The following is an 11,833-nucleotide window of genomic DNA, read 5'->3' as shown; positions in this document are numbered from 1 at the left end:
AGTCCCATGGTACTGTCACAAGAAAGGAACTCAAGCAAGGGAAGCTACCCTGGGCCTAATGGCCAATGAAGGAGGCCTTGAGGTAGAAGGAGCCATGGGTAGTCATGGTCCATGTGGATCTCCCTAAGGCCTCCAGTTGTACCTTTCCACCCACTTCCTTCCAGATGGACGAAGAGAGATCATGCTTCTCCACTCTCACCTAGCCTTGGCCCCTGCCTTGTGTTTCTGTCCTTTCCTCTGCTGCTCCTCCCATGTCCCTACGAATGCCCTGCAATGGAGCCACACTCACATCCTGCTGTGAGGCCCACGGGGAGAAGACCTTGTCCAGCTCGAAGGACACAGGCTTGCCCTTGTGCAGCAGGTGGATGATGGAGTCGTCATCTGGATCAAAGGTCACGGCATTGGTTGCCTCAGGTCCGTCCCCATCCTCCTTGGTGACTGGCCGGACTCGTGCAATCACCCGGATGTTTCCTAGATTGGTAGAAGACGGAGAAATGAAATGGATCAATGCCAGACTGCAGTTCTAGGCAGACCAGTGGCCCAAGAGTCCCATCTTTTATGCAGAGTTCCAGGAGCAACTTATTATTAATCACCCAGACTATTGTATGAATTCAGTACATTTTCTTCCTGAGCAGACAAATTCAGGGTGTTTTACCTTGTGGCTCAGGTACTGCAGCCAGTCTTGGTAACACTCTCTCATCTATTCAAGGAGCTTGGACTCCATGAACTGAGGGATTTATCTATCAATCTAGAGGGGCACAGGGAATGCTAGGTAGGATTTGGGTACCAGAACCAGACGGGAAAAAAAGAACAAGGCAAGAAAAGGGGGGCTGGCAGTGTATCCCAGGGACAGCTATACGTGCACTCCCAGCCCTGGAGAAGGAACACTGTAGGGTTCTCTGGTGACTAATGACCACTCTCTCTTCTCCCAGCCAACACGAGCATGGTGAGGGCTATGGACTGGGGACACAGCTGACTCCTCAGGGTCTGCAACAGCTGGCACAGAGCAGGTGATCTCTAGAGCTCAGGGCAGAGATCAGTGAAGCCCTAGTCTACTACTGCACAGTGCCCTCACATCCCCAGGCCTGGGAGGAACCTGCCATGGGCAAGGGGCTTTAAAGGTAAGTTCAAACCCAAGGTGGACCATTTGCTAGCTGTGTGCCTTTAAGTAAGTTTCCTGAGTGTGCTGGGCCCCTGAATCCTTTGCTAGGAGTAACTGCATGCAGCCGAGGATACTCACCCTTCAGCCGCACCAGCTCATTGTGGCATTTCTTGCGCAGCTGCAGTTCCCGGCGGTACTTGCGCAGCAGCTCCTGGTTGTTGCTGTTGACCTCCTCAATGGCCTGGCCAATCTGGGGAGCGTGCACACTACCATCAAAGGCCTGGCTCTGTTAGCTTCCCTTCCCTGGCCACCTGGCCTGATGGCATTACCCTCATCTGCCCAGGCTGAGACCCGACATGTACTATCATGGCAGATCAACCTCTGTGGAGGCACAGCCAGCACCCCATCTTAGAGACAAGGAAAAGTGAGCTCTAGGCAAAGAAGCAAAGGCCGGAACTTGAGTACCTGGCTACAGCGAGATTCAGCTCCTCCCAAATAGAACCCTTCTCATGGAGCTAGGACGTTAAGGAGAGTGGTGATGCCCAGAATACCCTGGGTTTGGTTCCTGGCTGTATCCATGTATTACTGACATGATTATATCAAGAACTTATTTCCTTTTCCCAGAATATATCTGTCTCTGCAGAACTGTCATACAAACTTGAGAAGCCAGCGGCTACAAAAGGCTCAGCCACACGGGAGGCCCCTGAAGATTCACTGGCTGTTCTCACGCTATGTGAGGATGACTTTAAAAAACAAAATGAGCACCTAGGGATGAGGCTTTGAGCCCTGGGCTCAATGCTTCTTATAGAAGAAAGAAAGTAAATAATAAACACAGTGAGCCAGGCATGGTGGCAAATGCCAGTAATTACAACACTCAGGAGGCTGAGGTAAGAAAATGTGGAGCCAGGGTCTTAAAAATAAATTACTAAACAAACAAACATAATGGCTATAAGGATCCTGTAGCATGGATGAGAGCTCATGAGAGGAATGTCTTTTGGGAATAAGGCAAGAAGCTGTTGCGTAGGGGATCTGAATACAGGTGACTGGCCTCTCCCAGCGAAGTCCCACTGAGTTTGCTCACCTCAGCTTTGACACTCCGGAGAGCCTCCTGCAGGAGCAAGGGGAATCCCCGCACCTGCCGCTTGAGCCCATTATAGTCGTTGGTGAGGGTCCTCAGTGCAGGCTGCAGCGTCAGCAGGTTGGTCCTGACACCTGTGGAGCGAAGGTGTTAGACATCTGGGCTTCCAGGCATGGGGCTAGGCAGAGCCGGCTTCAGGCTCACCTGCCAGGTTCTCGTGTACTGCTTTCATCTCCACCTGGGCCCGTGCGAAGGCCTCCTCAATGGCCCGGTTCTTATCCTCCTCCAGGGACTGCATCTCCTCCAACATCTGCCCGTGTGCCCGCTCCAGCTCTGCCTCATACATGGCAATCTGATGGCCAGGCCAGGAAAAGGTACAGGAGGGAGTGTGAGAAAGGGCAGGGCAAGTGTGGAGAGGAAGCCCCTGAATCTCCTGGCTGGTGTAGAGGGCGGAATGGCCTGCTTTCCCCACAGGGCTGCGAGTCCGCACAGACATCACCTCCTCGTATTAAAGCACAGCTCCAGCTGGTCTGTGCACATAACAGGTGATAGGCTATATGTCCCCAAGAAACATGCGCTCAGGAGATTAGAAAAAGCATGGTGACACACGCAGCGGGACCTATTGAGCAAACCTGTGGGCTGCCACAGACAGCCCCTTGTGATCACTTCCCTGTGGCCCAGGAGCTTCTGTGACCAGCTCATGTTATAGATGAGGGCACAGAGACTGACCACATGGTCAGGGGAAAGGAGGAACTAGACCCCGAGTCTGTGGTGTGGAGTCCCCACTACAGCCCTCTTGGCCCGCTCACCTGAGCCCGCAGCTGTACTGTCAACTGATGGGAGTTCTGCAGCTGCTGCTCCATCTCTTTAAGCACCTGCCGCTGCATGGCCACTTGCTCCTGCAGGTGCTGGTTTCGGGTCTGGGACTCGCTGAGGGCCTGCTTGGTCTTGGATGACTCCACCTCCACTGTCTTGATGACGTACTGCAGAGAGGGAAAGACAGAACAGAGCATCCTTAGACGCCGTTGACCCAACAGCAGCTCTGTTAGAACAAAACTTCCAGGAGCTGAAAGGGTTCTGGTTCTGCAGAACGCTGCAGGGCCTGCTAGCATCTTCCAAAGGGAAGCCTGACTGAGGCCAGGCTGGGCACAAAAAACCGACAAGAAGGACAGAGACGACAGCAGGTGCACTTGTGCCGAGCACACAACAAGCCCTGTCACAGAGCCTGCCCTGGCAGCGAGCGTGGAAGGAGAAAGCCCTTCAGTCACATACACCTGGCTATCCACTGGGACAAGACCTGCCCTGGGCCCAGGATTCCTTCAAGGCAGCACGACTCACCTTAACTGGTGGGGACTGGGCCCTCAGACTGGCGATAGTCTCGTGGCTGTCCCGCAGGCGCCGACTGAGCCGCTCCTCCTCCTGTGCTTTCTCAGCCAAGCAGTCCTTGAGCCGCAGCTCCACCTCTGCTAGCCGGTCGGTCTTCTGCTGCACCTCCAGGTTCAGCTCCGACAGCATGCCTTTGTTCTCAGCCACTTCCAGCTGCAGCTGGGACAGCTTGTCACGGAGCTGGGTGCTCTCCTGCAGGTAGTTAAGGCAGACAGGATAGGCGCAGGGCCACGTGACACAGCTGAGCCCACAGGCCCAGGGTGGCCTGCCGGCTTACCTGGCTGTGCTCACAGCCCTCGCAGGGCACCACCGGCTGTGCCCGAAGCTCCTGCAGCTCCACCTCACAGCGCCTCAGCTCTTGCTTCAGCTGCTCGTTCTCCACCATCAGCCTGTCCCGGTGCTTTTCCGCGTCGGTGCCTCCCTGTGGAGAGCCGGGGCCCAAAGGAGGCATGAGCAAGGGCACACACACCAGGAGAGGTGAGATGAAGCCAGGAGAACAGAGGGAACGTAAAAGGAGGCAAAGAAAGGGGCGGCAGGGGCTCAGAAAAACGTCAAGAGAGAGACAGGAAAGGAGGCCACGAGGCGAGGCAGGCCTGCTCCCTGCCACCCTACTCCTCTCAGTCTATTTTCCTGAGTGTGAAAGTGACACAGAGTCACATTAATGCAGAGTTCACACTCCTGTTCTACGTCAGCAAAGAGATCCAGCCCCCTGCTCTGTGGTGAGAAGTGACAAGCCTTTGACACAAGGCAGCATAAGTTCAGGTAGGGCGTGGGGACCCAGCCACACCAAGGTGGGATCCTCTGCTTGGCATCCACCACCCCTCCTCAAAATGGTACTGGGGTCTCACCAGTTCTGATCGTAGTCGGCTCACTTCCTGGGCCTGGCTAAGGAGCTTTTCCTTCAGATGCTCCACCTGTGGGCATAAAGCCAAGGGCACTGTGAACCCAGGTCCTCACCACCAGCCCACACCCAGTCTGCTTGCCCAGCTCCAGTGATAGCCAGTGTGGCCCCTCTGACCCCAGGACCACAGGTTTCCCTGTGTTCAAGCACCAGGCTATGCCTGGAACTCTGGTAAGCTGCCCTGTTTCCAGCAACCTGCAATGCCCACTCCCTGCAAAAATGTGCCAGCTATGGCCCTGCAGGAAGGCCTGGAGAAGAACTCTTAGGAAATTCAGGACCTCTCACTGGCACAGGTCCTTCAGAAGTCCCTGGGCTCAGCCTTGCCCAGCCCCCAGCATTTTCCACCTTAGGGAGCTTCTAGTGAATCGGCCCGTGAAACTGTCTTCTGCAGCCAGGCCATGCCCAGGACCTTGAAGAACTGTGACCAGGAAGATGGGCATGAACATGGACAAGCAAGATACTCAGTGAGGGGTGGTGACAATGCCTTGGATAAAGATCCTAGGACAGGGACCCTTCCTTGAGCTGCCTCCAACAGGATACCATCCCTCAAGGCCCCAGCCCTGAGCCTATATTAGTCTGCCTCAGGAAGCCCCCTGGGGAACAGGCTTGGCAGATAAGATTCCTGGCAGCAGAATTTGCCAGGACATGTTGAGTTTCTCCTCAGAACATTCTAGATGACTGTGTCACCTTGGAAAAGAAGTGGAGAGTCAAATGGACGTTGGTGGGTTAGGAGGCTTATATATCTTGACCACCAAAGTACTGAACTCTGATTACTAAATGAGGTGAAGGGGAATATTGTCTACAGACACCAGGCAGATAAGGCAGACCCCCCCCCCCCAGACACACACACACAATTGGATACCTAAGACTACCTGAAGAAGAATCTCCGATGTGGGTACCCATGGCCAACATCTGATGGGAACTCATACCCAGTACCTCAAAATTTATCTCGTAAGAGAGGCTAATACTGGGTGTGGTGGTGCACACCTGTAATCCCAGCAGAGATACGGGTAACTCTTGACTTTGAGGCCAGTCTAGTCTACATGGCGAGTTCCAGACCAACTAGGGCTACATAGTAAGACCCTGTTCAAAGACAGGTAGGGTGGGGCCTGGATGTTTAGATGTAACATCTCAGATGCGCATGTAGCCTCAGAGGTCACTGTTCCCTAGGCCTGGACAAAGTGGCTAGCTGGGCAAGAGGAAGAGGGCCATGAGATCCTCCACCTCGCTGTAGACCCAGCAGGCCAGTGCAGGTCAACTCTTGATGGCCCACGACCCCACTGAGAGAGTGGAAGGCCCAGCCAGGCTGCCCATACCTCCAGGGGATAAGCAGGTGACCTGAAAGCTAAGACTTGAGAAAACTTACCTGTCCTCACCTTTATTAAGTTCCTTCCTAAGGGCACTCTTAGCCATGGGCCTAGCAGGAAAGCAAAGTCCATGCCATTTCTCTACCCACTACCACTGCCCGATGGGGCTGAGAACCCAGTGTGTGCGCGCCCTTTAGCTACAAGCAGAGTTAGGCAGCCAAAAAGTGGAGCTGGTCTGAAGTCCTACTATTGAGGAAGCAGCTAGGTCAGCTGTGGTACTGACTGCAAGGCAACTGTGAAGCTGGTGCTTGCTCTTTGGTTTGTGGAGGGCAAAACTGGAGGTTTGAAGTACAACCTCATCGTTGTGTCTCCCAGACCTTCTGCCTTCACCCCCAACAAGCCCAGTGTGGACTTGGTGTGTAGCATCTGACCAGAGGGGTCTTTCCAGTCCTTTGTGACCACTCTGCCCTGCCCCCTGCATCCTGCCTCACGGTAGCTATTAGCATCCTATCAAAGAGAAGCCTGTGTAGGTGATAGGAAAGAGCAGGGCCTCCAGGCTGCAGAATCACAGTCCACGGAGTCTCCGTGATTTCCAGTCAGGTGTGAAGTGTAGGAGTTTCTCTTGCATTTCCCTCACCCTATAGTTTCTAACGCTTTGTACTGCCTCACTGCATTTCTGAAGTTCTGACCTTGGCTGTTTTCAATGCTGGCTGATGCTGGGCGCTCAGCCCCGCTGTAGGGAACATGGGGCTGGCAATGCTTCCTGGGAGTCAGGGCCTCTGGTCTGTCTACAGCCTAGCTCCTTCTTGCATCACAATGGGAACTCAGGTGCTGCTGGCTCTGCTGGGCTAGATAAGGAGACACAGGAGATGGACAGGATGGGAACAACTTGTCGACAAGGAGTGGGGACCATAAAAGACCCCTTTGGTTGGAGATACCAGACACTAAGTTATCTGGGAGCTCATCTCAGGAAGCAGAGCTGGGGAATCTAACTCTACTGATCTGAAGGGCACCCTGTCAGGGGCGGCCATCACCACCCATCAGGCACAGCCCACTAACTCCTTCATGGCCTCCTGAGGAGCAGCTGCACCTGACTGGGGCAGGACAGTTAGAACCTGCTGCAGGGAGAGGGTCCCTGCCTGCGCTGGGAGGGAGGCTCTGTTTGGAGAGGGCTTGAGGGCAGAGAGCAGAGAGCAGAAGAAGTGAGTGGAGCGTCCAGAGAACTGGATGGGAGGCAGGAACAGGAGCAGAGAGCAAGGTACCACACCCTGCAAGCCTGTGCCTTGCCTACTCACACACTTAGGAGGGAGGGCTACAAAGGCCAATCTGCGCGAGTCAACAGCAGAGGGCAGCGTGCAGAACCCCTGAATCAAAGAGCAGAACGGAGAGTGCAGAGTCCACAGAGGCGACGGCCTCCCACCTAAGGTTAGCAATGGCTCTGATCTGCGCCTGTGGATCGTGACCCCACCCCCACCCCGTGGCAAACCTCTATCTCTGAAATTATCTACTTTATAATTCATAACAGGAGCAAAATTTCAGTTATGAAGTAGCAATCAAAATAATTTTATGTTTGGGAGTCACCACAACATGAGGAACTGTATTAAAGGGTTGCAGCCCTTGGAAGGTTGAGAATCACTCAGCTAGAGAAACTGAGGCAAGGGGCACAGCGAGTGGGTCATGCCTGTCTACTGACCTGACATAAACCCACATTTACCATGGCAGAAGCAGCTGGATAGAGGTGGGTACCCACTCAGGTCTTCATTGTCTCAGCTGTCTGCTCCCAACCCAGTGATTACCTCCCTACCTCCCACCATGCCTGGGCAGCGTGGTCAGCAGCTATCTTGAAGCATAAAAACGGCTCTGCCAAGGGTTCTACAGAGCCTTGCTGAGCTGGCATTTCACCTGGAGCCCCAGGGATGGCGGCAAAGGGCAGGGTGGGGGTAATATCAAGGCAGTACCCCTCCCACAGCCACCTCACTCATTCTGCCTCCCATACGCCCCAGCTGGGAGGCTGACCTGATTGACACAGCTGTGTCAGGATCCCAAACCTAACCAGACCTCCGCTCATGAGAGTAACCAGACAAGTCCCTTCACCCTCCGTGCCTCTCTGCGTCCCTGTCATCAAAGCCCTGAAGACCAAGTGAGGAAATCTGTGTGATGTGCTTGCCAAGGCCTGGCATGTGAGATACTCTACTACAAACTGAGCAGCCGACATCTGAGTGTGCAGGACCAGAAGTTTTCTGTAGTTCAGTCTGTAGTTCATATTTTTAAATTGTTGCATATACACTGTGAGACATCTTGGGCATGGTGCCCAGGTCTAAGCAAATTCACCTGTGTGTCACATGCACCTTATACACAGAGTATGGAGTAAATTTTACAGTATTTTAATAGCATTTTTGTGCACGGAATAAACTTTGTTCAGGCTTAGCTGTCAAAGTTGTAGCATAGTGTTTGGACTTCGGAGCAATTTGGATTTGGGATTAAGGCTGCACAGCCTGGGCTAGCATAGGAGATCTGTAGTGACCCCTGAGCTGCTTTCCTAGTGCCTTGCACTAGGCTGGTTCCTAGTAACTGTAGATGAGTGTTGAAAACGCAGGAGTGCCCTCAAAGACCACAGTGAGTGGTGAAGTTGGGTCAGAGCATGAAGTCATCAGCATCATCAGCATGGGTGGGCCGGCCATGAGCTAGGGTGGGCTGGCAGAAACCCACTCCACTAAAGACCAGAATGGCCACATGACTTCACACAGGATGCCAGGTGGGAATGTCAAAGGAGCCACAGCTTCCTCTGTCAGAAACAAAAGTGAAGGCCAGGGCTGGGGTGTGGCTAAGCACTTGGCCAGCACACACAGGCTTTGGGTTCAATTCCCAGCACTGGGGGGGAGGGGGGCAGATTTTCATGCAAATTGAGATTTAAAACTGGCGAGTAATTTGATTTTAAAATCAGGCCAGTAAGAACTATTAATTTCATCAAAGTTTTGCAGGATGTGAAATCAACGCAAGAAATCAGTTGTGTTGCTATAACAACAGACTATTCAAAGTAGAAAATAAAATCATTCCATTCTCAGCGGCATCAAGAAAGAATGAAATCAGACTACATTTAAATAAGGAGATGGGGAGATGGCTCGTTGGTAAAGTGCTTATTCAAGCACACGGATCTTGGTTCAGGTCCCCACCATCCTTTCAAAAACTAGGCACGGGGCTGGAGACATGGCTCACTGTTTAAGAGCAATGGCTGCTCAGCCAGAGGATCTGAGTTCAATTCCCAGCACCCACATGGCAGCTCACAGCAGCCGTCTGTAACTGCAGTCACAGGGGATCTGACACCCACTTCTGGCCTCCAAGAGCATTGCGTGAGTGCGGTGCACAGACACACATGCAGGCATGGCAGCACACGGCAGCACACGCCTATAACTCCAGTGCTGAGAATAAAGACAGAGACAGCCAGATAGATCCCAGGGGCTCGTCAGTCACCCCATCTAGCTAGTCTAGCTGAAATGGTGAGCTCCGGTTCAGTGAGAGACCTTATCTCAAATATAAGATGGAGAGGAATAGAGGAACACACTCCATGTCAGTCTCTACCCACATATACAGGGACATGCACCCGCAAACTCGTGTGAACATGCATGTGCGTACATAATGAAAAAGGTAAGAAGACATCATGAGAACTACAAAGTGGTCTGGAGAGCTGGCTCTGAGTTCAATTCCCAGCAACCACATGGTGGTTCACAACCATCTAGAATGAGATCTGGTACCCTCTTCTGGCCTGCATGCATACATGCAGGCAGAACACTGTATACAAAATAAGTAAAATATTTTTTTTTTAAAGAAATCTACAGCCGGGCAGTGGTGGTACACTCCTTTAATCCCAGCACTTGGGAGGCAGAGGCAGGCAGATCTCTATGAGTTCGAGACCAGCCTGGTCTACAAGAGCTAGTTCCGGGACAGGCTCCAAAGCCACAGAGAAACCCTGTCTCGAAAAAACAAAAACAAAATCAAAAAAGAAAAAAATAAAACTACAAAGGTCGCTTAAGGAGATTAAAGATGACAGTAAAGTGTCTTGTAGCCGTGGGTTGAAGACTCAATAAAAGGCTTGCAACAATACCCAGAGAAATCTAGAAATCCAAGACAATTCCTACCAAAACCCTAACAGCATTTTCTGAAGACATTTTTTAAAAATCCATCCAAAAATTCATCTGTGAGCTAATAGACACCGAACAGACAAGTGCTGCACAAGAGGAATGAAGGTGGAAGCCCATGTCTTGACTTCAGCGCTCCAGCAATGAAGCAGTGCGGCTCTGGCTGGAACAGACAGGATGAGGGAGTCCAGAAGAACCCCAGATATGTTCTAGTTGTTTCTGGCAAGGGTGCCAAGACCATGGCATAGCAAAGAACAATCTTTCTGACAACTGGGGGGTGGCAGACTGGTTCTCCACATGTCAAATAATAAAGCTGGGCCCTTACCCATGTACCACAGAGCAATATACAAAAAGGATAGCAAATGGATCAAAGACCTAAATACAAAAAAGAAAATATAGGAAAAAAAAAACTTCATAACACTGAATTTGGCAGTGCTTTTTTGATATGGTCAAAACATGAACAGTAAAAGAAAAAACTAGCTAAGTGGTCTTCACAAAAATTAACTTCAGTACTTCTACAACTCCACAAAAGTCACTAGAATAGGGGCTGGAGGCAATGCAGAAGACCCAGGTTTGCTTCCCAGCAACCACAAAGTGTCTGCACAACTCCAGTCCCGGGGGAATCTGATGCCCTCTTCTGGCTTCTGCAGGAACTACATGTGATACACAGGCATGTGCGCAGGCAACACACACACACACACACACACACACACACACACACCATTAAATCACGGGTGTAGCGCTTCAGGTTAGCATCCCTGAACAAAAGACATGGAGCAGAGTGAAAGGTAAACATGGAGTGGAGGGAGACGTGCAAATCCATTTCCTGAGACAGGATTACTGTCCAGATGACATAAAGAACTTCTACAACTTAACGAAAGAAATCCAGTCACCTGGATAGAAAAATAAAGAACTGGGCTGGAGAGATGGCTCAGAGGCCAAGAGCACTGACTGCTCTTCCAGATACCCTGAGTTCAATTCCCAGCAACCACATGGTGGCTCACAGCCATCTGTAATGAGATCTGGTGCCCTCTTCTGACCTGCAGGAATACATGCAGACAGAAATTAAAAAGAAAAATGAAGAACTTTAGAAGCTACAGTGAGACACTACTGCACACCCACCGGAAAGGCTGTTAAATAAGTGTCAGTGAGAATACAGAGACACTGGAACCCTGGGCACATTTGGTGGACATGGGAAAACTCAAAAATTAAACTGAGTTAGGTCTGGGAGCACTCCCTGTAGTCCAAGCCCTTAGGAGGCAGAGGCAGGATTATTGCCTGTGAGATCAAGCCACACTAGTCTAAGGAGTAAGCTCCAGGCCAGTCAGGGCTACACAGCAAGACTAAGAAAAAAATGTATAACAGTAATTATAACAAATTGAGTCAGGTATGTGGTTTACACCTGTGGGGGTGGGGGCAGAGGGCAGCAGGTCATCTCAAGGTCAACAGCAGCTTGAGGCAGTATCAAGATCCTGTCCCAGGAAGGCACAGTAGCACTCAACTTCAATACTAGCACTTGCAAGGCAGAGAGAAATGGATCTCTAGATTTTCAGAGTTTGAGGCTGACCTCGTCTACACAGGGAGCTCCAAGCCAAGCAGAACCACATAGTGAGATCTTTTCTGAAAAAAGAGGAAAGGAAAGTCTCAACACTGAGTCTCAATAAGGAAAATAATGAAATCCTACATGATTCAGTAATTCCAATTCTGGGCATACGGTCCAAAGAACTGAAAGCAGGAACCTGAAGGGACAGTGGCACATGGTTACTGGTAGTGGTCTTATTCACAGTGCCCAGAAGGCGGGCACTACCCACTGTGGAGTTCCAGGGCACAATGGGGCTAGATCACGAGCATATCTCAGAAAGACCAAAACCAAAGCCAACAGCCAACAACACAAAACCACAACAAAAGCCACTGTAGGCTCAG

At 51.5% G+C, this 11,833-nt stretch overlaps 1 protein-coding gene across 8 annotated transcripts in view; it reads right to left on the bottom strand.

Annotated features, from left to right (window-relative positions):
- The window catches only part of Kifc3 (kinesin family member C3), a 70,375-nt gene that overhangs the window by 5,715 nt on the left and 52,827 nt on the right, over positions 1 to 11,833 (bottom strand). For all 8 annotated transcript variants that reach the window (XM_057753583.1, XM_057753580.1, XM_057753582.1 and 5 more), the window contains 8 exons: positions 4,415 to 4,480; positions 3,844 to 3,987; positions 3,519 to 3,758; positions 2,990 to 3,163; positions 2,385 to 2,532; positions 2,184 to 2,314; positions 1,241 to 1,352; positions 290 to 471 (listed from right to left, as the gene is read on the bottom strand). In XM_057753583.1, the coding sequence (XP_057609566.1) occupies positions 290 to 471; positions 1,241 to 1,352; positions 2,184 to 2,314; positions 2,385 to 2,532; positions 2,990 to 3,163; positions 3,519 to 3,758; positions 3,844 to 3,987; positions 4,415 to 4,480 (1,197 nt within the window). The remainder of the gene's footprint in view (positions 1 to 289; positions 472 to 1,240; positions 1,353 to 2,183; positions 2,315 to 2,384; positions 2,533 to 2,989; positions 3,164 to 3,518; positions 3,759 to 3,843; positions 3,988 to 4,414; positions 4,481 to 11,833) is intronic.

The sequence above is a fragment of the Chionomys nivalis genome, chromosome 21, assembly GCF_950005125.1.
Source record: "Chionomys nivalis chromosome 21, mChiNiv1.1, whole genome shotgun sequence".
In the NCBI taxonomy this organism is placed as follows: Eukaryota; Metazoa; Chordata; class Mammalia; order Rodentia; family Cricetidae; genus Chionomys; species Chionomys nivalis.
Note: the sequence above shows the minus strand (reverse complement) of the source record. Positions and strands in the feature narration are given on the sequence as shown.